We start from the raw sequence: 25,278 nt of genomic DNA, 5'->3' as shown, positions 1-25,278 counted from the left end.
AAAATTGGAGCTCTTAAATAGAATAATTGACATCTATATCTTCTCTGCTGCTTTGGCTGAAGGGCTGCAGAAATTACATTAGTTACAATTGAAAATCTGAACTCAGGGGGGGGGGGAAAGACATTGCTTAGACTTTTGCAGGGCACTGCTCTGTGTTCACTGTTCTTATTCATATAATGCTGAATACTGCATTAAAAAGGTCTGTGTCGTATCCTACTCCATCAGCAGTGTAACGGCAGCAGCAGATAAATTCAGCGATAATGATGAAAAAGTTATTGGCCCACTGAAAGATCTCTGCCATTACATTTGTATTTTCTATAATAATAAATTAGTTCAATGTTTATGCATTAAACGTTCTTTCTCTGTAAAGACTTCTCAATAAACGAGTTAAAAACAATTCAATCACACATTAAAGCCATCAAGATGGATAGCACTCCAGCCTGATAAACCTGAAATTACAACCCAGTGTACTCAACTGATAATGCACCATTAAAAAAAGAGAAATCTAGAATTGAGCGTCATGATCATTTTATTTTAGTGTGTGCCTTCCCCCTCCTCTTGACAGATGCAGACGGGTCATCGAGTTTGGTTTAGTTTTTTCTCCCAATTTCCCATCAATAATAAAGTCGGATCTGGTTTAGGCCGTAGACCTCTGTCTATCAACACAGGTCACTGTCTGGGGGCAAGTGGAGCCCTCAGCAAGACGAACGGATCATCGCTTTCCCTCACCACATCAAGAGAACAGCCTCTTCTGCCCCGACACATTTCTAGCATTTCTCAGGATTTCGTTCGCAGGTTGTACATGTGACAAAACTTGAGATACAAATGGTTTTATTATTGCGTAAAAGTGTCAAACTCCTATCAGTTTTACAAGACAGGACAGCTTAAGTGAAGTGAGAAGTAACTAGAGTCAGACAACAAATTTAAAATCAACGATACATAGTTGATGACTCCAAAATGACCGCGTAAAAAATGTCTAAAAAAAAGGTGTATACAAAATACGTTTTAGTCAAGAAAACAGCTGGTTATCATATCATACATGAAACAATGAAATATTTAACAAGAGACACAAAAGAGGAGAAAGGTTATCACAAATTACAAGAAAAAATAAAAATAAAATTGGAATGGAAAGAAATGAAAGGAAACAAGGTAATGGTACACACTGGATGCCAGCAGATAACCCAAATGTGATAAAAGGCTTCATACGCAGAGGGAACCATTCCGAGGCGGACTTAGGTTGACCTGTAAACCAAAAAACAGGAGAGAACGGATACAATCAACTCAGGAGCAATCACTGAACTAATGTATGGGAGACAAGTGATATCCCATTCACTGAATGTTTCATACCGTTAGGTTCAACACAGTCTGAGTAAAACAAAGATCTGCGAAAACAGATGTTTTTAGCAGTTTATTACACTTGGATCAGCAAAAAGAAGAGGTCATTTAGTCCAAAGTCGCTATTGTGACATAAGTGGGAACATTTTGTTCTGACATTACAACAAAATTCATCCTAAACATTCTTGGAAATTCAAGTCAACCGCCACAATTTGAGTGAAAACCATTTAACCAACATTGTGTTACTGTTTTGAGTCCATTTCATACCATATACTCCATACAAACATTTTAAAAAGGTATTATAGTTCCTGGTCAAACATGGATTTAGTTTCACAACAGGTAGTATTTATTACAGGACTATTGTTGTGGATTGCATTACATTGTACAGCAGGTTTCCATTTGTCTGGTCGTTGAGTGTATATTTACCACAGCATAGATACACAAACTGGTTTTTCAAGGTCTCATCTGTCTATCTTTCAACTGTCGGATATTGAAAAGTGGACAGGCAGAGATACAGATCGGCGTGTGCTGCAGCTGGACGTGCTCCTTGTAAATGCAGCTGCATACATGATTCAGTCATACTGAGGACGCAAGAGGTGAGGAAGACTCACTTGGGTTTCGTCTCAGCATCCGTGACTTGGCGGATGAAGATGGCATCTTCTGGGTGGCTGATGTCTCCCCTCTCGTGCATGTAGGAGGAGGCGATTGCAAGCATGGTGCCGTCGTTATTGAACGCCAGTGAGGCGATGCTGGTCGGGTACCTGTGGAACTGACACAGGCGCTTCTTGTTGAACGGGTCCCAGATGTTTACAAAGCCGTCTGAGCCACCTGGAAGAAGGAGAGGCTCAAGGTTAACCACAAAAGAGTCAGGCCCTGTTCCTGCTGAGATATGGATCTATAATAACTGTGTGTGACTCCTGCAACCTTGGCAGCTCAATGCTAAATGTTATTGGAAAATTCTATGAGCTTTGCCCCATTACAAAAGACAAACTACGGTAAATGGAAGACAAAACCAAGGTTGTCTTTTGTCAAGTACTAACTAGTCAGTCATACCTGTGGCAAAGGTGTTATGAATACTGTGAAACGAGATGGCATTGACGGGGTAAACAAACTCAATTCCCTCCTCCTTCAGCCTGTGGCATTTGAAGGCATACTTCTTCTTCTGGACCTCCTGGCTCGGGTCCAGGTACTCCACAGCTACACGTCCCTCGATTGAACTCAAGACGTAGCCCTGGAGCCAAGACAGAAAATATTCAGTTACTATCTGACTTCTTTTCATGAACACAGTGTCTGTATCTTTCAGCAGAACTGTACACACTTTAATTGATAAAAAAAATAAATTAAAAAAAAATAAAAAATTATTTTATTCTAATTTAAAGTGTACCTGTTTGTTGGGGAAGGCTCTAATGCAGCGCGTCTGATACTTGAGACTGGACTCTCTTCTTTGCTGTACGTAGCCCATGTTCCTCAAATCCCACACCAGGACTCGTCTTCCAGCTGTGCCAACGATCAGCCTATCTCCAGCCACAGAGAGGGTATACACCTTTCACAAAGACAAGAGAAAAGATGAGAAAAAACTGAGACACAACCCTAGCAAAGGTCTTACTTGACACCTACACAAACACATGTAACAAGTCAAAAATCTGTCAAAATGAACACCTTCGCCAAAGTAATATGCAACTAGTTGACAGTAAACAAAATGGCAAGGTCTGCAATTCCCTATATATATATATATATATATATATATATATATATATATATATATATATATATATATATATATATATATATTCAGGCCAAAATCCATCAATTACAGTACTTTCTCAGAATCAATGGATCTTCATGGCTACCTCTTTGTGCACCAGTCATAGCTGTTCTTGAAAACTCTTGATTTAAGCAAAAAGGTATTATTTTTTTTAGGTGTTCCTGCAGGAAAGTCACTCGGGAAATGTTGTACACCTTTACAGGGTTCATACGCATTTTAACCAATACTTTTCGGCAAATTTCCATGACTGTTTTCCTGAAAATGTCGACATTATGCAATAAGAATAAAAATCTGTGTTAAAGATTTCCCCTTAGAGGTTTAACAATAAAAATGAATGATAATTGATGTGGTTCATAGTGGGATTCGTAATATCGCGCCCCGAATAGAACGTTGCGGTTAAGATGACATGAAATACATTTATTAAATCACATATTATTATGCTGTGTTTAAAACAAAATTCCATGACTTTGCCAAAACTTTCTGGGTATTTCCAGGCCTGGAATTTGCATTTTTCAAATTCCATAACTTTTCCAGTTTTTTTCAAAACATATGAATCCTGCTTTAATAAATTGTTTGACTATACTGGGTCTCTTTTGCTCTACCTTTTCAGGCTGGGTAAATGTGCCAGCATTGCAGGGCGTCCTTGGGTCCCAGAGCCGAACTGATCTGTCCCAGCTACCCGTTACCATGACATTAACCTCTGGGCAGTATTCCACACAACGAATGGCAGCATCATGCGTTCCAACTATTGTATCTGTTTAAGGATAATTTGAAAGAGCAGCATAAAAAACAAATACAGGAAAAAAAATTGCATAGTTATCAAAATCTGCGACCTGAAACCTTTTATTAGTACTTAGTTAGCAGGTTTGTGACATACCTTGGTCTGTGTTCAAATCGTGAGTTTTTAATTGTGCATCTAAACCTCCACTCCAAGAATGTGTTGGGTCCTGCAAGTAAAAGAGGAATGTTATGTGTGCAGCAGACTTCCAAGCTTTGACATGGCAGAAAGGAAAATTATAAAAATGTGTGACCTACATAAAAAGCACAGTCCAAAACTGGAGCTGTGTGCTGGTATTTCATCCGCATGGTGTTGGCTGTGACATCAAAGAGACGAACAGTGCAGTCCCAGGAAGAAACCAGCAGGAACTGGGCTGTGCTGGGGCTGAACTTGACAGCAGAGATGCCGTCCTCCGGTCCCTGGTTTAACTTGTACTCGTTTGAGCCTGTCATCTGCAAAAAAGGAAACATATCATAGGTCTGAAATTAGAGACAAAGTGATGCTCTAAGGTGACTTTAATGAGTCTAATTTATGCATAAATGACATGTTCAAATATAACTATACTTCAATACAAAACAATATGGACACAGCAACATAAAAACCTTAAAATAATGTGCACTCTAGTTCAACACCACCGCAAACTAGAGCTCCAAAAATGTCCATAGAATTTAAGCAACACCTCTGACATGGCTGAAACAGTTATTTACATAATATGGTTCAGGAAAGCAACAATTGTTGCAGATACATAACATTGAATTCCTACATATATTGTTATTGTGTTCATCTCCTCAGTATTATTGGTATAATACCATCCAAAACCAGATGAGCTGAAACTAAACCACTGCTGCCACTGACAAAACAAATTCGTGGCTATAAAGTTCAGGATTATTGACTGCTGAATGTTCAAGACTCACATTCAATTACTTTAACAGTCATAATGTTAGATTAAAACCATAACACACGTTTGTAATAGCAAGTGGCTCCCTCCACATCTGATGAAAAACGTGTTTTCTAAAACCTTGCCACATTAGATCACGCTCACTTCATCGACTTATAAAACATGGGTGTCTGAAAACATCTCTCAAAACTAACGTACGTTTTCCCAGGGAGTAACCCTCCACCAACCCTCACCAAGGCAAATTCTATGTAGTTCCACTCATATAGCTACATGTCTATGGTTACACTACTGTGGCAATAAACTGCTTTCTGATTTTAACCCTTAAGCTTACGTTACTGGCATAACGTAACGTTATTGGCATAATGTAACGTTACTGGTGGATCACTGGCTTTCCAGCTTGTTGTTAACGTTAGCTAAATTAGCTCACTGACAGTAGCTGTGGATTAGCTAGCTAGCTAGCTAGCTAGCTAGTCAAACTAACGTTAGCCACCGTACTTAGCTTGCTAACATACAAGCTGAATAACATGGTTTTCTATTGCGAGGGCTGGTGGAATACCTTTACTTTGTGTGTTTTCGATAATTTGTTCTTTTTCAAACTGACAACACAACTTGTTCCGTTAACGTTACATCCAGCAACTACACTGAGCCCACTTCTACTACCACCGGTGTTTGCTAACGCTAACGTTAGCTTGTAACAGCAAATATAACGCAGTTAACGTTACAAACCTTGGTGTTAGCCGTTTCACTTTACTTACCGCTTCGGGTTGGTGTCCTTCAGGGCGCGAATGATTTTTTTTCTTTAATGAACCTAATTATTATGCCTTGGTTAACAAAAAAAATATAGAATATATAACGTGGAGATACGCTACAAAGCAATGTGGCTGCGTATCCACAAGCGCCGCCGAATCCGATGCTCCAGTGGCTAGTGGATGCTGATTGGTTGAGACGAATGTTCAAATTCCCGCCTGCGATAAGATTGGTTGATTCAACCCATTTCCGTAGTCTCAACGCAGATCACGAGACACAGGTCTGTCTCTCTCTCTCTCTCTCTCTCTCTCTCTCTCTCTCTCTCTCTCTCTCTCTCTCTGAGAGAGAGAGAGAGAGAGAGACAGATATAGATACAATGCAAATATAAAAACGCTATAATACATCAATCAATCAGCCCACAGTGAGATTATTGTTGCCTACTACAAACTATAGGACAACCTTACAATAGGAGTATAAAAGGGATTTGTCATCAAGTCGACTGGTGATATTGAACAAGACTATGATATTGTATGATATAGCCTACTGTAGCTTATCTGTAGCCTTAATATTATTTTTTGTGGTTTGAGAAGAACTTTGCCCAAATAGGTCCAGTAGCCTGGCCCTAACAGTCTGGCTAGTGCTTTTCTCAGACTCCAACAAAAGAAAAGAAAACTAAGCCTATTTAATAAATCAGCCTCCTAAACATAATATCAAATCTTTAACATTTGGGAAAATGTAACGACTGACTCCTAGACCATCTAATCCCTTGATTTTGCCGTGTAATTGTGACTGGGCTAATCTATCGTTTTGCACAGTTAGCTATTGCTTATTTAAAGAAGAACTAACTAGAGATCAAAGTGTTAGTAGTAGTAGTAGTCAAATAGTCTATAGGCCTAAAACACTTTCAAAATTCCAGGATAATGGTTCCTTAAATGATGTTTAAAATTAGGCTACCATTGCGCAAAATGTATCAAATTATCAGATTAAAAATGACAGCCATCATTAATTAACTGTTAAAATTATTCAATTTTAATATTTAATTTTGGAGAGCACGATCTCTGCAGACCCCCAATGTGCCTTAACCTCGTTTAAAAAATTTAAAAAGATCACTCCATCCTCACAAATGTTTGAAACATAGGCTATATAAACACACATTTCTTTTTGGAACGAAATCTTTACTGAGTGTAAGACCATAATAATATACATAATTTCAATAACAACATCAGAGAAAAAACATACACAAAAACAGAGGCTATTTTTGGCTCTTGCATGGCTTTTAAATTACCGGCAAAACACCTGCAGTTTTTCGGGGATTGTTTTAAGGATCACATGATTGTCCTCACTATTACAAAGAGAAAAATGTTTTGTTTTGTTTTTTCTGAAAAAGTGAACTATAGGTGACAAAGACTGGTAGCCTAATGTGAAGCCAACATTATTGCACAATATTGGAAAATATCAAAAAATCAAATTCCACGTTTTGCTACAAACACTGACACAAATCTCTGTAAAATACATATGGACAGTCAACCCTGTTCAAAACAAGTTATTTTTTGAATACATTTAAATATATTCACCCACTTTTGAGCATATAACAATTTCACCAATAATAATAATAATTGCTTTGTCCCTCCTGTAACACCAATTGGAGCCGTAATAGTGACTTGCTCAAGGACGCTTCAGCAGGATAAAGGATGATTATATAATAATAATAATAATAATAATAATAATAATAATAATAATAATAATAATAATAATAATGTGTGTAACATTGTGTCCATTGAATCTACAAAATTTACAAAATGTTATTCTTGAAGGTCACTCTCATTTAAAAACATACAGTATGTACAGCGCATCATGACACAGTCAGTGTTAAACAGGCCTCAGCAGTGGGACCGGGTGGGAATAGTACATGTGGTGGGGAAAAGACAGGAGCGACTGGCTGCCCGGTGAGTTTGCAACGGGGCCCCCGGTCGTTTCTGGGGCTCCGTTCTCGTGGTAAAGTATGGGAACCCGCACAATCCTCTGCGCCGCAGCATGGCTCAGGTTGGCCGCCTCCAGCTCCGCGGCCAGCTGCCTTTTCCACTTATTCCTCCGGTTCTGAAACCAGATTTTGACCTGCGTCTCTGTCAGGTGCAGGGACGCGGCCAGGCCGGCCCTCTCCGAGCTGCTTAGGTAGCGCTTTATGTCGAAGGTGGACTCGAGCTGGAAGACCTGACTCCTGGAAAACACTGTGCGCGTCTTCTTCTTCCGACAGGGCTTCCTCTCGGAGTCCAGCTCGTCCGTTTTCCTCCTCCAGTCGTCCTCCTGGTCTTTTTCTTTCTTTGGCTCTTCCGAGTCGCTTTCCTCCAGCGCGACATCGTCATCGGCGCTTTCCTCTCTGGCATCTTGGTCACTTTTTTGGAGATCCGGTGAGCGCCTGTCCGGTGCCGGGGATGCTTCCCTCAGGTTGGCCTTCTCAGACCCTGCAGGAAAAATATATACGGTATTCAAATTTGATCTAAGCCAACAAACGTGTGATCTAAACTGGCAATTATCTGTATTTTAATTGATTCAGACATTCACTTTATTGGTGAAATATGCGTTTTTCTTTATTGTTAAAATACTCATTTAATAGAATTTAGGGGCATAATTCCTCATAATTCGGGGTATATTTCAAATCCCTTATTACCGATCCCTTCAAGATATAACATAGGCCTTCTACTGTAAAAGCATCATCTAAATTCAGATTATTATTTTTTTACCAGCAGAGTCAAAGTTAATAATATTTACCTCCAGTCCTCAGATGAGTCCCGAGCGAGTATGGGTACCACCAGGTAGACGCTCTCTCCAAATACTGCGCTGATAGTCCAATTCTCTGTGTGGGCAACTCAAATCGAGGGAAAGACAAGTCACCAAACCGAGAGAAGAAGCTGGCTTCAAACACTGCTTTGGATGAGCCGAGGAAGCTTTTGGGCTTTGTGGGTTTGTCTTCGATGTTTAGCAGGTTCTTTATGGAGAAGGGAGAGTCTTTTGCAGGTTGGCGAGTCTCTTGCGCATCAGAGTCTGCCATCACCGTTTAGCCTGCTGTCCGATGTGGATCACCATCAAAACTTATCTAGGGGGAAATACCTGAAAAAGATAATCTGGTTTTATGTCTGTTAAAACTATACGAGAGAGACAGAGAGAATCAGCTCCTGAGGATGATCAGACCGAAAGCTCAGATCACTGCGTCAAAGTTGCGCTGGATTGTAATGATGAAATAAAAAAATGCCATCCCACTTAAAACGCGCTCGGTCTCTGCTATTGGACAGGTACAACAGCAAATGGGATTTGAGATGAAACCGCGAGGGGCTGTGACGAGAATAGACTCCAAAGAAAAAAGGCCGCGCAAGCGTTTTGGCTTCGGGCTCAGCAGTACGCACCCACTTATCATCCAATTAGATTAAAGAGGAGAATGTCCCGGGGTTTTTGGGGCGTGCACGAGCCGCAATCACCTGTCACTAAATTGAATAAACGGTTCAGGGATTATCACACCTCAACGTGAAACTGTGAGCAGCTTGGCCTTCCCACAAATATTGCGCAAATTACGCATATTTTCCGCAATAATGTAAGGCACCCAAAACACATAAAACTCTAATAAAAAATAGTCGATTTCGACCTTAAATAATTTTTATTCCTTACAGCACAATAAAGACAAATTATTAAAAAAGATGATTGGACATTTTGTTTTTTTGACTGCACCTGTTGATGCTGTCTTTGAACAGGTTGAAGTGACTTGCTGAGGATCAACCTCATTCATCGGTTAAGTCAAATATCCTCTGTTCCACCTGTGTGTAAGACGAACGCAATATGCACCTGCACATCTCCTGTACCAGAGCTCAGTGACTTCAATGTAATTGTATTAGTCAGGAAGTGCTACAGGCAGACATCAAAATGAATGCTTACCACTGTGATAAAGGCTCTTCAAATCAGCTTTGTACAAAAGCCTGCAAACCCAGAGGGACAGCAGGTGATGTAATGCATGAGGATGACACAAGTCTTGTTTCTGTCACATATTATAATAACACTGGTGCTTGGAAGCAGCAAATTATATTTGTATGTGTAATGAGACATTCATATGATCAAGTGTGGTCAGATTAGATGAAAATTAGAAGATAAAGACACAAAATGAACAGGAGGGAGATTGAGTTAAACCGTTTTTCTCTTAATATTTAGGAAACTATATGTTTGAGACTTCACCAGGGAGAGGTATGAGGAATTTTTGAAGCCAACTGCAATGTGCTTGTACATTGCTTAGAGAATCCTAAAGCTAACGCACATAAAAATGTCTGTCACAGCCTGTGGATAGATTGTTTTGGTAACATTTGGCTTAGATGTATTAGTAAACAACATGGGATGCATTTAAGATTCATCATTTATACCAGACGTGAAGCAGATGCAGAGAACCAATCAAACCAATTGAATTTGCTCAACCTACAAACATGCAGCTTGTCCTTTTAGCTCACAGGGCCCTCTCCAGTTCTAAAGGACAACACTGTGTTTTGTGAAAAGCTACTTGAATCCCTGCATAATTAGAGGTCTCATAGCTGTGTTAAAGATGGGGGCGGAGAAAGAGGCTAGTTGAGCTGTGTTTGCCAATGCAAAGTGAAAAGCAGATAGCAGTTTTCATCAGATTATGTTCATTAAACAGAGGCTTGAACAATGGATGGAACATGTCAGAGTGCACCAGAAGGGGAAACTAAGTACACTCAATCAATGATGCAAAAAGCAGGCATGTGTTTCAGATTTGTCGTTAGAAATGTTGTTAGTAATGTCTGGGCAAAACATGATGCTGATCTTGTTAGTAACATGTTGTTTTGTCGGTCTTCATTTTGAACCTCTCATGTTCTTGTTTATATCTACATCACACATAATAGACAGACTCTACTCATGTCAGATCCCCATGCCTGAATGATACTTTATATTTTGTTGTAAAATATCAGAACAACTGTTGTGTTTGATCTGGTGTCAATAGGTGACATGTAATTTCCCATTTTTGGGATCAATAAAAAATCTATCTATCTATAGTCAGTATAAATGAATGGTTACAAACAGTACTTAACAGAATTAGGTTAGACAACATTTTGTTTTTTTTGTGAGTGGAGTGATTACGAAAAAGGAAAATTGGACACTTTTAGCTCCTGTTGGAAAACACTTTATCAACAGAAGGTATCTTTACATATTTGTCAGTATTTCTTTTATAGACCAGTTCACTTTTTCTCTGCTCTCTTCTCTGTGTATAGTGTTAAAGACTATAGTTTTCAGGGCACCAAAGAGAAAGACAGCTTTGTTATTTCCCTAAAATAAGGTATAATCAATGTAATGAAAAATTATATAATCTAGTATGGTAAGAGTGTATGAAAACGCTGTTATCCATTGACTTCACGGGTATCTGAACGTCTACGTATTTGGCATCAATAGTGTCAATATCTACCATTGCAGCGAGTATGAATCGGACTGTTTCCATCCCTGTTAATAAATATTAAGTACTGTCAGTGATTAATGGCTTTTTGTCAAACAGATACCTTGCGAGATTCATTTTTACAAGGGCTCATCATGGGTAATGGCTATTACAGGTCTGTATACTTGGACACAGCTTGTCTGTGTTGTGTAAAACAAGAGACCTCATTTTACACAGCACATGTAGGCTGCGGAAATGTAATCAATCTCACCTGAAAAAGGATCAGTGAGTCAATTATGCAAGACAGGCTCTTTTTATCTGAAGCACCAGCATAATTAAATTGATATAAAATATCATTAGAGGTGACAGGCTGTGAAATGACATGGTAACTGACTGTTCTCTTAATGAGAAGCTGCATCTACTCAGTAGAGTGCTGCTGTCACTCTGGAGAAGGCTGCCATCTAGTGACACAACTTGGTATTAATCTGCCTCAGTCACACCAAAGAAAGAGGGCTGATTGCACTACAGCATACTTCACATTTATTAATATTATATAGTTATTGACAGATCGCTCTATACAGAGAATTTCTTCATATGATGTGAAAAGGAACTGTATAGTATTTACAGATCATATAAGTGAGGGAAATGTTACAATTCACCTATTTGAGAGTATCCTGCGAAGAAGACACACTTTTAAGTTATTGAGCCGAGTCATAACAGACTCTGAAGGCACCGAAACATACAAAGACAATACCAAACAATATCTTTCAAAATTCTCATTTTGCACCATATGGATCAGTTATGTTATGCTGACATGATTCATCACCATATCGCAATAAACAGAAGAAGTGTTTCCTGTTGAGCTCTGGGACGAGCAACGAGCCCACCTGTAATGTCTGGAATCAGTTAGGTGAACTCATCTGGCCCGAAACAGTGCTCTTATAACTAGGAGGAGGCCATTGCTCTGTTTTTTTCTTCCATCAACCAGACCTGTGTTCCATTACGCTTGCTAAGTGTCTAAAAGTGAAATATTCTTTAAGGTGTATCAGTTTGCCTTCCATTTATGACTGATTCCAGTGTTTAACTGATGTATTGTTTGTGTTTGTTATTATCTAACTTTGTTCAGAGCCAAAGAGAATTTTAGTTAGATAATTAAGAATATTTAAGATGAGTAAATACATGGTACTGATCTTTTATGTCATACATTTTTCTCTGTTTGTGTAACTAATACAGACCCACCACTTGACAAAGTTAAACAGGAAGTTCATGTCTGAATAAAGTCCCTTTTTTGTGGAATCTGCTGGCTCACTCTCCCTAATTCTGGCGCCTCATGTCTGATATTTGATGTCCAGGCTCCAGCCCTCTCCAATTAGGTTACACCTAAAACAAGAAATATGGACAAGAGGGAAGTGGTAGAGCTCTACATATGACAAACACCGTCTTATAGACTTTCGGAATGGTCTGATGGAGAGCAAATGGAAAAAAAACATTACTGCACCAGAGCAACTTTAACCCTAAAGCTGGGATAATGTAACCACAACATCAGTAACATCAGTAGTGCAAACTACTTAAGAGTCAAAATTGGTGATATCGAGAACAAACATCTATAACTGCAACAAAACCCTAGAAACACAAAAGCAGATCTACAGCAATGCATTCCCCCAAAGTCATTTGGGAAGAAGAATGTGGAGTGAAACACAGCAGAGTGCAATCCATCAGGCTCCGGTCAGATAGTTTCAGTGATCATACTCCTTATCAATGAACTTGGCGATAGTGGATAACTGGACATTTGTTGTGCCCTCATAAATGGTACCTGTGCATGGAGACAAAACAAAGCATTGGAATGAATTCCTGCTGTACAAAACAAGGTCAATATTTGTCAAATTCCCCTGCACAGTACATTAACCTGCAGCTTTCGCTATCAGAAGACAAGGGGGTTCATTATGCAGCTCAGTATGCCGGTGCTCCAGCTGGAGAACTGGGGAGCCAAAATGGTGGTGATGACAGGAAAAGTGACATTTTGCCCTGGCAGCTTCCTTGGCTGTGTGTTGGTATAATGACACACCTCAACGGGGGGGGGGATTCCTGCAGAGTCCGATTACAGCCACTGCTATCAGCCCTTCTCTCCGCCCCACTCTGGTCCAATCACAAACAGCTATGCCTGACCTTCCTGCAGCCCTTAAGAGTTGTGTCCTTTTCCCACATTGTAGCTTTAGTCACAGTTACCTAAACCACCTCCGCAAGCTCTCAGCAAAACTATCTAACAAACAATGTGCCAACAAGTTAATATTTGTCTAGTGGTGCACATTTGTCCAGTCATGCTCACCAATTTTACAGTCTCTGTAGTATTTCTCTATGGGGTAGTCTTTGGTGAAGCCTACCCCTCCCATCCATTCAATGCATTTCGATGTGGTTAGGGTTGCAACCTGAGGAAAATAAAACAGAACAGATATTATAATGACCAGAAAGGTGTTTCACCAAGACTGAAAATATCTTCTTTACAGGAGCTTCCTTGCCCAGATAGCAGGACGCGATATTACGAATCCCACTATGGCCACGCCAAGACCTGCCCTTCAATAGCATTTATTGGCCAGGCGTCCATGCTTACGCGAGGTAACGTAACCCCATTTGTTCAGGTCCTATCCCCTGACCAATCGGCTATCCTAACCTTAACAACTCGAGATCAAATGCCTAACCCCAACCAATCGAGCTGCTTCGTAGGGCGGGTCTTGGCGTGGCCATAGTGGGATTCGTGATTTTGCTAGCAGGACAACATAGAGCAGAAAAAAAACAGATAACCCTGATGATCGAAATATATCCTAGAAATACATTTTCCAAACCCTCTGCAACACTATCCTTGTGTTGAAGTGTAGTCAGTGAATCAGGAAGCTCACCTCTGCAGTGAAGTATTTCGCCATGCAGGCCTCCTTAATGAAAGGTCTCCCAGCTTCCTTCAGACGAGCAGCGTTGTATGTCAGCAGCCGGCCGGCTTCAATCTGTGTTGCTACGTGGGCTATTTGGTGCTGCATGCCCTGGAAAGCACAGAGTACCATAACGACATTAGAACCCATTGAACAAAACACTGGCCACCAGAATAATGTGAATAATCACACATGTGATATGTGAAAGAGTGGAGTCTATTGTGTTTTAACCTGGAAGTCAAAGATGCGTTTTCCAAACTGCACTCTCTGTCTGGTGTAAGGAACAGTGTGGTCGAAGCAACCCTGTGCCAGCCCAAGCATCTGAAACACACAGAGACAAGAAGTTAGCACATGCAACATTTCCAGTTCACACTTTGTAATCTTGAATAGAGCACATTTAGCTTGTTTTAAGTATATCATTTAAATAATGATGGTTTACCTGAGCGGCAATTCCAATCCTGCCCTCATTCAACATTCCGATAGCATACTTGTACCCCTGACCAGCCTGTCCCAAAATGTTCTTCTCCGGTACCTACAATATAAAGCAGAATGTTTGTAGCCACAGTGTGCATTTGTTTCATACTGGTCCGGTGCTGTACAAGCTGTTTGGTAGTACCTTGACATTGTCAAAGTTGAGAGGGCAGGTGGAGGACGCACGCAGGCCGAGCTTGTTCTCCTTCTTGCAAATCTCAAGTCCCTCTGTATCCCGGTCCACGATGAAGCATGTGATGCCTCTGTATCCCTGTCAATCAAAAAAAGAGTTTGTCTTTACATTTCTACATGATAGAGGCACACCTTTGTTGAGACTGAGTTTGAGAGACAATTTTTGAGGTTTAGAATTTCTGATGTTGCCATTTTGGATTACATATTTACGGTATTTGACAGCTGAATTGCAAATATAAGAAAACAAGAAAAATTGGATCAATTACTCTTTATTGCAAACCATCTTTGTGATGCGAGATGATGAGATGAGGTATTTTTACAATAGGATTTCTAGAGAAAGAGAAATACTATAAATAATTGAGTATGTTGTTGATCTTTTTTTTTTTTAGCTGATAATAGGCAATAAAAATAGAAAGATGAGCAGTTACTCACAGCAGAGGGGTCTACATTGGCCATCACCAGGAAAACACCTGCATGCTCTGCATTGCTGATCCACATCTTGGATCCATTGATGATGTAATAGTCCTTGTGTTTTTCAGCACGCGTCTTCAGAGAGAAGGCATCACTCCCCGACTCTGCTTCAGAGAGGCAGAAGCTTCCAATCTGTGTGACATGACACAGGTATATAAGGAAGTGCAGGAACACATTACAGTAAATACAGTGCAGAATATACACGAACAGTCAAGACATCTAGTATCACTTCACTTGTCATTTCACTGAGTATTTGTATACACAGAAGAATCAGTCACAGCGCATTAAATAAAAACATTAATAAATCCTTATTACTATTACTACAGTATTATGTGGTTGGTCATCTAACAGCATATTTCTGTCATAGCGGTTTTCATCTTCAGATTGCAATTTGGTATCTATGTCACACTGGCAATGTAGTCTTTTATGCCATACACTGAGAGACAGTTTGTCAAATTGCTCACCATGTCAGTTGACAGTCGGCTCAGGTACTGCTCTTTCTGAGCTGCTGTACCCAGTTTGGTAAACAGTGTGTTGATCAGTGTGTTCTGGATGTCACAGAGCACAGCCACAGAGGGGTCCACCTTCGCCAGCTCCTCAATGACCAGAATTGAGGAGAAGAATGTGGAGCCAGTGCCGTTGTACTCTGGCTCAATCTCAATGCCCATGAGCTGTAAAAAAACAAAAACAAATTCAATATCAAAGTCACTACTGAAAAGATAGACACTGACTTTAGTGTAATAAATAAATTAATTACATACACCCTGTTCAAAGAGAGATTTGAGCACTTCCTCGTCCATGGCAGAATTTTCATCCATCTTTGACACAAACGGAGCAATGCGCTCTTGTGCATATTTTTTAACTGTCAAGGAACAAGACATATGATTAGTGTTTTAGGATTCTTTGTCTTCAGCTGTCAGCAGCAGCTGAACATAATCTCACTGTAAACCAGCCAAGTCTCACGCTTCCCACTAACAGACTAAAGACTGATACAGACACTCTCATCCTGGACTCTTACACATTTTGTTCTAACTACACTATAACCTTACAGTATAATTTGCATTTGATTATGGACTATGTCTTCCGCACACGTGTCGTCACACATTTAAGTTACTGTTAATAAGTATTGTATATTGTTCATAAGTATTGTATATTTGCTTTTTATCTATTCTCATGCTCTAAGCTGCTGTAACAGAGGAATTTCCCCCTGGGAAGATGTCCAACTCACCTGCTTCCCTCATCATGCTCTCCTCCTCTGAATATGTTTGAAGGGGAGGAAAGAGCGGCCCAGCTGGGTGGTCTGATGCCATATCTGGGGCAGGAGTGGTGGACCTGCTCCTCCATCCAGCCTGGCATGCACCCCATGGTCGAGATATCTGTCTACATGACTGAAAACAGGACAGACAACAGTGGGACTGTCTATCTGCGTATTTGGGTGAATGCACACGTTGAAAAATAGTGCTTAGACGGTCAAGTCGGGCATCATTCACCACTAATTTTAATCACTTCTTGCACTGATCAGCTACTGCCGAGTTTACGATAACGTTATAAGTTATAACTAAGTTCGTTTCATGCTCGCGTTAGCTGCCTGTTATAATGGATACGGATTCCAGGATACTCTAGCATTGATAGAGGAAAATATATTAAAATAAGTGCAGAAATCCGGCAAATGCTACTGTGACAATATTCAATAGTCTCACCTTTGAGAAAATCCTGACCAACGGTGCAGCCATGACTTATTACAAAATCTGTGGGTTACTCACTGTAACAACACTGGCATACTCAGAGACAGTTAAAGAAAGGGCATATTGCGCAGGCGACAAAACACAGACTGAACCGGATTTCCTTCTACGTCCCAATGCTGCCTTCAAGTGCCCCTTGTGCGATTCACAACTCTTCGCTATGGTTGTGTATTAAGCATAGGTATTAACGTTCTTGATAAAACTATTAAGTAAGCACAAGATAAATTCAAACTGCCTGTCATGATGCTCTTTATGAGTAGGTTTAAACAAACAAACAAACAAACTGAAAGCGCGTTGGTGTATGTAAAAGAAAGTCATATTTGTTTTTGAAGATGTAACTTTTATACTTAATTATATACTGTTGGCATATGACGATTGAATTAATGGGACGCACTTGGGCTTCTTGGTAACCTCAATGAAAAAAAAACACTTATTTGAGAAGCGTTCTTGACACTCGTTTGTAAGTGCCAAATTTCTGCTTATATTTTTCCGACAGTATCCGAAGGCAACAGTTGCGTTTGGGGTAACACGGAATATAGACGCTTCACACAAAACGGAAGCGTTCATTTGGTAACAATTCTAGCTGGATAATTTATTCCCAATATTCACACTTATCTTTGCTTAGCGATAACATTACTTAGACGCTGAAACCCACGATATGAACTGGTGGTGTTGAATAGTCGGTGTTAATAATAATGAAAATTGATGTAACGTTAAGGGTCGAGCTCGCTAGGCAACGTCACGTAAAGCATTGTTTGCGTTGTGCTATGAGCTAACCATCAACGTATAACAGCTAACTTAGGTTACTGTACGTTATCAGCAGTCTTAAGTAAAAGCAGGGCTGACACACGTCTGACTATCAACTAATCTCCACTGGATCTTTTCAGGTTCAATACAGAAGAAGGACAATGGAAGAGATAAAGACCGAGCCTGTGGATTTTGTGAAGGAATTCCAAGAATACCTGACACAGCAAACCCAGCACGTCAACATGATCTCAGGCTCTGTTTGCGGAGAAAAAGAGCCAGGGGAGCCGTTTCAAGCCGGTGGGAATGGAGTACAATAAATTATACAGCAATATATCTTTGATAAGTAAAGAGTCAAATCTTAAAGTCATTGTGCGTTTGGTTTTAGTTGCGCCCAGGAGTGAGCAGAATGGTCTGGATCCTCCGTCTGTGGAGGTGAGCCTGCCAATGGAGGATGGGTCAGATGTACAAATGGACGGCCTGGAGAGGACCTGTGATGGAAAGTACAAGTGCAGCTACTGCAGCTATGCCAACAAGGGCATGGCTCGTTTAATAGAGCACATCCGCATCCACACAGGTCAGTTACACTGCATTCATTCATTAAGGCAACACCATGCCTGGCAACACTGCTGGAAATCCAAACACACTGCTGAAGATGAAGATGAAGATGTTATATGCCAGTAGCCCTCTGGGGTCACTAAGAAAGTTGAGGGTGATTCCCAGCCAAATTTCACATTTGGACAATGTACACATTTTTTCCAATGGAAATAGTGCCAATCAACTACTGTTATAATTGTACCGTATATATTAGCTTCATATCAGTTTTCTCACATTGACTAGACAATCAAGGATGACATTTTGGAGGATTGTTTATATCATCTTGCCCCATTTTGTATAATGCCTTGTGCAGCACACATGCTACATTGTACCTACTGCCTCATAGCCGTTAACAGTAAAGTATGCTTGTTAATATCCATATTATAACTGGAATTATTTCCTCTCTTGTTTGTCACCCAGGAGAAAAGCCTCATCGCTGCCAGCTGTGTCCGTTTGCTTCAGCATACGAGCGCCACTTGGAAGCACACATGCGCTCGCACACAGGAGAGAAACCGTACAAATGTGACCTCTGCGCCTTCCGCTGTAGCGACCGCAGCAACCTGTCGCACCACCGTCGCCGCCGCCACAAGCTCCTGCCCACCAGGGTTGTCCGCTCTCCTTTCTCCAACAAGAGAATGTTGAGCTCCCTGCAGAAGAGAACAGGTTCACTGGGCTTCAGTAGGCGACTACTCATCAACTTCAACTCTCCCTCCATGGTGATGCCAAAGTCGGATTATCTGAATGACTTGTCTCACAAGATCCACCACCATTTGAATAGCAGTGAGTATAAGAATCATCCCAAGGTAGATGAGAACGACACTCGCAACAGAGGTGCTAATGGTTTGACTTTTAATAACCCACTGGACCAGCTGTCTACACTTGCTGGCCAGTTAGCCGACCTTCATCCTGAGTCCCAGACTCTTGCATCCCCAGACAGGGAGTCCTTAAAAGACGAGAAGCCCATCCTCATACAACAGGTCTCTAGTGAACATGTTGCTATGTGTTCAAATGAAGCGCAGACTTTACCACCTAAAAATGAATCTCCCACCTCAGGCCATGGGAGTTGCAGTCCTGTTCCCGGCCTCGGTTTTGAGAGCACTCTTATTGCAAGTTGTAGCAACAGCCAGCCGAGCACACCCACCCCTGGCCTGAACACACCGGACCAACAGCTCTTACAGAAATGCCAGCACTGTGATATTCACTTTATGGATAACATCCTCTACACCATTCACATGGGCTGTCATGGCTACGAACATCCATTCCAGTGCAACATCTGTGGTCACATGTGCATAGACAAATATGACTTTTCGTGCCATTTTACCCGTGGACAACATAAAAAGTGATTCCATATAGCAACATAGATGCATATAAAGTCTTAGGTCCTTGTGTTTTCAGTATGTTGCTTGTACAGCATCTAAACATGGTGACACTGATTTACATTTTTGTTATGTACGGTTTACTATTCCCTTTTTCCTTTTATACTCACTGTACTGCAGTTCTACATGGCTTTCAGCTTTTCCTATTAGTTTTGGATTGATACTTACAAAGGGTGGACAAAACAACAGAAACATCTTGCAACAGCTCTGCAGTAGAAATACTAATTGAAGGTCACTAAGTGTCATTTCAACTCGTCCTACATTCAGTATTAGTTAAGGCATTGTTACTAATGTCCTTCTTTTCCAATGCATCTGCTTTTGTTTGACATATTAGCCTGATATTTTTTTGATTTTGTTTTCAGTGTCTCATTACTTAGCAGTGACCAGGATTTCACTCAGCTCCTGTAGTAAATCACAATTACATAGACAGCTTTATGTGAGACATTTAAAATAAATACCAACAGTTTTTAAACATAAATTAAAGGTAAACATTATGAGCTTCTCCAGCTCGGTATTTATAATGGGGCTGTACAGTTTTTGTCCAGCATCTGTATATGGCCTGTTAATCTGAATATACACCAAAGTTTCCACCTCAGTTAATATTAGCTGGATACATTCCACTGTGAGAAACTAAAGTGGGATGTTTAGAGACTGATCGCTTAATTGGCTAATCTTCTGTTCAAATCATGAGTTTGTGTCCAGCCAATTTATTACAATACTGCCTGCTGTTCTGATATTTATTTATACCTCACTCCGTAGACTGCAGCTGTCAGCCAAATCAATCATCAATATTTTATAGATTTCAGTATTGTTTTTTTCTTACTAATTTATACCCATGGAGCAAGTCTATATTTATAAGATGTCCTGAGTAGTTTTGTGGTACCAATTTTTAGTACAAAATCTAATTTCAGTGTAGCCACTTTTTGTGTGTATAGTAGCAGATACACTGTAGATCCCTGTGACTCTAAGATGTAATGTAAAGTAATGTTACTTTTTATTTCAATTAATAGCTTTTGATTTATGTAAATCCTGGTCTAAAGGAAATACTTGTTTGTATGTAATTATCTTATTATGGACAAAAAGTAAACATTTGAGATCAATGAGCTGTCATCTCTTTCGTGTACGTACACCAGATTGGCAGATACCGTGTAGATGACCACAAGTGTATCACTGTATCTTGAGTTTAAAATGAGTGGGTAAGGTTTGGCCATTAAAAAGCTTTTAATTACAAGATAAAATAATAGGGTACATACATTTCCATGTTTCACCAGCAAACTAGCAAAAGTACAATTTACTTACATTTAATTAAATACAATGTCATGCATTCGCTTGTGACTTTTTGATGCAATTAAATCTGTCTTTATGAAAATTCAAGAAAAGATTCAAGTCAGTTATTTTCATTCATGATTCTCAACAGAATTTCCTTTTTCTCGAGATCAAAAACGTCCACTGCTCTTTTTACCACACGTTCCACATCAATGTCCTCTTCTTGAGCGAAAGACGCTTCCTGCAGCAGCTGTCTCCGCAGGTTGTGAAGAAATGTTGCTTTGGATTCATTCAGCTGAGCGGCCAAAGACTTCATGTGCTTAGGGGCTACTTGATTCTCTAAAGTAAAGGTGACAAAATGATTACGCTGGGCTTCAAATGACAAGTAAAATTGCGAACGTTTAGTATTAATAATGAAGCTCACAACAACTGACCTCTGGCAGTCTTCATTGCCTCAGATATATGGCGTCGACAGGCCTGGTCAGTCTGGTGAACCACATTAGTGGCGCATTTCAGGCGGTCCGCCTCCTGTACATTATGAAAACCACAACACAAATACAGTCTCCAGTTTCATCTTTAAAGTCCACTATTAACAGATTTGATGGGAGCTACGCCGACGCACTTTTTGTTTAGTGTTGTCCTCAGCCGGGCTCAGCGGGTTGCTCAGTGCAGAGGAGATCAACTCCATCACCCTCTGGCTAAGGATAAGCCAGACAGAAAGAGAAACAGAAAGAGGCAAGGCATCACATGAATACCTGATTTATGCTTGTGAACATCAGTAATTAAGTTTTAATAACTGATTATTCTGCTGTCTTACATGTCACATTTGGACAAATCGGCTGTGGTGTTGAGTGAAATGCTGTTTGTCTCCCATGAGTTCTTCTGTGGATTTGGAGACTCCAAACGCTTCACCATCTCTAATATTACCTCAGTGGGTATGGGTTCAGACCTGCTCTGGTTTCTGCTGATGCAGGATTCCAAATCACACTGCAGGTACACCTGGCAGAAACCCAGGGAATCTAAAAAGACAACAGACAAGTTAGTTCAACCAAAGGGACATTGTTTAAAGGACTTAAAAGTGATTTTGCGTGTTTTATCCCAGAGTTTTTACACTGACTTCTTATCGTCCACCCACCAGTATCAGTTTTTTTCAGTATACTAAAACAAATTTACTTGCAGAGACTTGAAACCAAATGGTCCTTTATGAACATAAACTAGTGTCCTATACTGTAGACAGAAAATGGAGCGCTTACACTTTCTTGCAAGTTGGTACATTTCATATCTCATGCTTGGATAGTAGAAATTGTCATCCAGTAAAAAGAGAAGTGGTGCCCGTTCAGCCTGTGAGCAGTCCAAAGCTTCAGGCTGCAGTAGAGCTTGAATGCATTGTTGCCACGCAGCACTGTCGATCTGACAGCTGACCGGCAGCTCTGCCAAACGTTGAGGTTTCTCCAAGAACCGCTCAATGCACTGCAAAACTGCTTGTCTGTGTGATTTCCATTCAGTGTGCTAGAGAAAAAAAAGGTTAACCAATCAATAAAACATTTTAGTGCAAGCTGGAAATGTGAAATTGAATTTACAGTGTTATGGCACAAAACTATTCTTAACATATCACTGAAACCCAAATGAGGAAAATGACTCTGGAACCTTGTAGTGAATACATAATGTACTTATTAATGATTTGGTCTATAAAATATCATAAAATAACAAGTTTACAGAGCCTGATGCTCATATTCAAATTGCTTGTTTTGTCTGACCAACAGTCCAAAACCCCAAAACATTCTGTTAAATCATAAAAACCTAGAAAAACAGTCGCACGTGAGAAGCTGCAACTAGTGATTTTTGTGGCACTTTTCCTCAAATAATAACTTCATTTATTGAACTTTTTTCTCTTTCTCTCCTGTATCGTAATGCCCCAAAACAATGACTTAATATTGATACAACACTTTGAACTTGTGAGCAATTTAAATACTAAATTCGCAGAGAACAATCTGCCAATTTAGCTCAACTGTGTTTACTATTTCTTGCAGTATGACACCGTCCTCCTCCGCTCTGGTCTGAAAAGCTTGTTCGGGGATCAGGTCATCATACGGCACAACAGTGGCTCTCCATCCCTGTAGTGCAGCGGTGCGGAGAACCTTGCGGGCCAGCGTGGACTTCCCAGCAGCAGGTAGCCCGCAGAGGACACACAGACAGGCCGGAGACCGGCCGACACCTCCGGCTTCTTCTGCTGCCATGTGCTACCATATACCCGCTTCAAAACTCAGCTTTTATATGGTGTTGCTGTGGCGGTTGTAGCCATAGACTGTATATAAGGAGGTTGCAGCAGGGTTGCAATTGACAGCTAACTTCCGCATCATGCCGCTTCAAAACAGGAGTAAAACACGTGACTTCCGGCCATACTCTTTCAGAATAAAACCCCACAAAGTAAAAGCGAGGCAAGTGAAATCAGGACATGCAAGTCCCCTACCTATGGTCCCTAAAGATGATCTATTCCCGAGAGCATTATATTAATGCGGTATCAGTCATTCATTCTCTAGGTAGGTAGAGCAATGATACATGCATCTAGTGTCAAAAGCAAGGAAAGATAATTTTTACTTTAGGGCCATTTCCATATTCCACATTTTTTTGCTTCATGCATAGTTATGCCACTAGTTTTTGCCTTATAGTGAAACAAAAGAGGGCTACACTTATAGCACAGACCGACGCGTTACTACTGTTCCAAGAAACACACATGCACTTATAATTTAAAAAAAGATTGGAACCCATTCCTTGATACATTTCTTTATTACAATTGACATGCATTAACATATTTTTAAACAGACATTTTTTAATTTTTAAAAATATAATTAAAAAATACTTTGTGCATGTATTTCCAATGAGTATTTCCAATAAGTGATGAACAGTAATCTAATAAAACACATATTCCAATAAGTATATACATACACCTCTACCAGCCTTATCCACCATGTTACTACAGTCAACAGCCAAAGTCTATTGTCAGTCTGTTGTTATCACAGTGTTTTATAAGTGTCTCTTCATACAGTGTCAAGCTCAAGTAAACTCCATACATTCACAATACAAATTAAAACATTTTGTATAAAAATAAAATCAACGTGGTAGCTGCCTGGGTGGGATTGGTTTCGGTACTCCGGGGCCCTGCTTAGGAGCTGGCGGTTGTGCAGGGGCAGTGCTTGTTTCTGCATTCCAATAATCCAGTTCCCCATACCTGAAACTGACAGGTGGTTTGCAAATTGGGTTAAACTGCTTATACAGGTTTGCTTGTGCATTTAAAGCCTTAATTTGAATCTGTGTGTGAGGCAGTTCAGTTAAATAAAAAAAGTTCATACCCAGAAATTGGAACTGAAGTAGCCGGTGGATATTCAGGCTGGAATTAAAAGGAAAAAAAACAACTTAAAATCTGCAAAGCTGAACATGTACCTCTTTTGATTGATTTACCCCTTTCCTTTTGTTTGACAATTTTCAGGTAATAAAAATAAAAAAAGCTGCACTGCCTTCCCTGCAGTGATGATCATTAAGAAAAACAACAAATATTTACCACATTAGAAGGAGCCTGTAATGGAGGTTGGGTTGTGGTACTTTTCTGAACATTGCTGTTTGATTGCCCGTTTGTATTTCCATTTCTAGCATTACGTGACCTGTAAAAGCAGAAAGCTTATGAATAGCAAGGATCTTTTAATCAAAATATAAAACACTGTACAGTACAACTGTACTGCAACTAAAATATATTGTTCTATTTTTAATGTGAGGTGAGGTTTACTTGAGGCGGCTGGCGAGGCTTCCTTTTAGACACGGGTCCAGTGTGTCTCTCCTGAAAACGTAGAGCAGCACCAGAATGAGAAGGACCAGAACAGGAACCACCAACAGAAAGAAGATCAACAGACCGTTCCTGAGGGAGTAGTCTGAGGGCGAAAAGGTCATGTGTGAAAAAGAAACAGTATATTAAATAAAGTATATTTAAAAACTTAAAACTAAATAGATCAGGAGGCCAGCCAGTGTACATAAAAGACAACTTAGATTCACCATATATATCTAATGCTAGTATAACAGCTAAAATTATCTGGCTTCTTCTAGTTCATTATGAGAAGCATCGCATTCTGAGAAGACACTTAACAGTGAATGAACACATTGTTTCTGGTTTCTGATGACATACAGTTGGGGAAATGGACAGATTGGCATGATACATTTTCAATATTATTAAAATGATCCAAGACAAAAACACATTTAGGTCTGGGTGCTACAACAACAGATGCAATAAGAAACCACTGCTACCACGGTTATGCCAGCAGAAGACAGAATGATTAATGTATGAGTAATATGAAGCCTGATAAAGGACTACTGTATTAGATTACGGTGTATCTAGTGATGCATTTGCAGAACTTCATGGCTGATTTCCACATATTGCCCCCATTAGAGCTTATGAGTTTGCATTAGGTGAACTGTACAAAGTAGAGTGCCTTTGACTTTTGGTGTACTATATCTTGAAATATAAATGAATAAAATCAATTTAAACCTACCTATCTGAGCAGGACCAC

The 25,278-nt window shown here is 40.1% G+C and overlaps 6 protein-coding genes across 11 annotated transcripts in view; 1 reads left to right on the top strand and 5 right to left on the bottom strand.

The window, feature by feature from the left end:
- Positions 1-814: 814 nt before the first annotated feature.
- On the bottom strand, positions 815-5,808 carry bub3 (BUB3 mitotic checkpoint protein). Its single transcript, XM_031315662.2, has 8 exons — positions 5,532-5,808; positions 4,136-4,330; positions 3,978-4,047; positions 3,703-3,854; positions 2,720-2,878; positions 2,389-2,566; positions 1,947-2,163; positions 815-1,242 (listed from the first exon to the last, which is right to left on the bottom strand). The coding sequence occupies exons 2-8, from the start codon at positions 4,328-4,330 to the stop codon at positions 1,233-1,235; spliced, it is 981 nt and encodes a 326-aa protein (XP_031171522.1). The 5' UTR covers positions 5,532-5,808; the 3' UTR covers positions 815-1,232.
- Positions 5,809-6,677: 869 nt separating this feature from the next.
- LOC116061452 (homeobox protein HMX3-B) lies at positions 6,678-8,805 on the bottom strand. Its single transcript, XM_031315669.2, has 2 exons — positions 8,293-8,805; positions 6,678-7,985 (listed from the first exon to the last, which is right to left on the bottom strand). The coding sequence occupies exons 1-2, from the start codon at positions 8,570-8,572 to the stop codon at positions 7,393-7,395; spliced, it is 873 nt and encodes a 290-aa protein (XP_031171529.1). The 5' UTR covers positions 8,573-8,805; the 3' UTR covers positions 6,678-7,392.
- Positions 8,806-11,459: 2,654 nt separating this feature from the next.
- Positions 11,460-21,275, bottom strand: acadsb (acyl-CoA dehydrogenase short/branched chain). Of its 3 annotated transcripts, none has more exons than XM_031315636.2 (12): positions 21,257-21,275; positions 16,698-16,755; positions 16,226-16,385; positions 15,759-15,859; positions 15,462-15,668; positions 14,959-15,129; positions 14,480-14,605; positions 14,303-14,395; positions 14,095-14,184; positions 13,837-13,974; positions 13,269-13,368; positions 11,460-12,755 (listed from the first exon to the last, which is right to left on the bottom strand). In XM_031315636.2, exons 2-12 carry the CDS (start codon positions 16,728-16,730, stop codon positions 12,679-12,681), a joined length of 1,296 nt encoding a protein of 431 aa, XP_031171496.1. In that variant the 5' UTR covers positions 16,731-16,755; positions 21,257-21,275; the 3' UTR covers positions 11,460-12,678. The 3 variants fall into 3 exon arrangements, with proteins under 3 accessions (XP_031171496.1, XP_035853819.1, XP_031171494.1); XM_035997926.1 differs by lacking the exon at positions 21,257-21,275 and adding an exon at positions 19,947-19,958; XM_031315634.2 differs by lacking the exon at positions 21,257-21,275 and having other exon boundaries at positions 16,698-16,832.
- LOC116061439 (zinc finger protein Pegasus-like) lies at positions 17,190-20,556 on the top strand. Its single transcript, XM_031315646.2, has 4 exons — positions 17,190-17,309; positions 17,627-17,783; positions 17,872-18,060; positions 18,501-20,556. The coding sequence occupies exons 2-4, from the start codon at positions 17,648-17,650 to the stop codon at positions 19,421-19,423; spliced, it is 1,248 nt and encodes a 415-aa protein (XP_031171506.1). The 5' UTR covers positions 17,190-17,309; positions 17,627-17,647; the 3' UTR covers positions 19,424-20,556.
- On the bottom strand, positions 20,659-23,101 carry LOC116061443 (L-seryl-tRNA(Sec) kinase). Of its 3 annotated transcripts, none has more exons than XM_031315653.2 (6): positions 22,732-23,101; positions 21,976-22,231; positions 21,540-21,741; positions 21,345-21,420; positions 21,157-21,250; positions 20,659-21,061 (listed from the first exon to the last, which is right to left on the bottom strand). In XM_031315653.2, the coding sequence occupies exons 1-6, from the start codon at positions 22,957-22,959 to the stop codon at positions 20,844-20,846; spliced, it is 1,074 nt and encodes a 357-aa protein (XP_031171513.1). In that variant the 5' UTR covers positions 22,960-23,101; the 3' UTR covers positions 20,659-20,843. The 3 variants fall into 3 exon arrangements, with proteins under 3 accessions (XP_031171513.1, XP_031171515.1, XP_031171514.1); XM_031315655.2 differs by having other exon boundaries at positions 22,765-23,101; XM_031315654.2 differs by having other exon boundaries at positions 22,741-23,100.
- Positions 23,102-23,512: 411 nt separating this feature from the next.
- The window catches only part of zgc:174164 (uncharacterized protein LOC570656 homolog), a 12,368-nt gene continuing 10,602 nt past the window's right edge, over positions 23,513-25,278 (bottom strand). Inside the window, exons 18-22 of one of the 2 annotated variants that reach the window (XM_031315616.2) lie at positions 25,261-25,278; positions 24,504-24,645; positions 24,282-24,381; positions 24,073-24,110; positions 23,513-23,951 (exon numbers count right to left, since the gene is read on the bottom strand). The exon at positions 25,261-25,278 is cut by the window's right edge and continues 88 nt beyond it. In XM_031315616.2, coding sequence (XP_031171476.1) covers positions 23,834-23,951; positions 24,073-24,110; positions 24,282-24,381; positions 24,504-24,645; positions 25,261-25,278 — 416 coding nt within the window. In that variant the 3' untranslated portion in view covers positions 23,513-23,833. Of the gene's footprint in view, positions 23,958-24,072; positions 24,111-24,281; positions 24,382-24,503; positions 24,646-25,260 lie in introns of both variants that reach the window. The other variant, XM_031315615.2, reaches the window with a different exon arrangement.

This window comes from Sander lucioperca, chromosome 22 (genome assembly GCF_008315115.2).
Source record: "Sander lucioperca isolate FBNREF2018 chromosome 22, SLUC_FBN_1.2, whole genome shotgun sequence".
Lineage (NCBI taxonomy): Eukaryota > Metazoa > Chordata > Actinopteri > Perciformes > Percidae > Sander > Sander lucioperca.
Note: the sequence above shows the minus strand (reverse complement) of the source record. Positions and strands in the feature narration are given on the sequence as shown.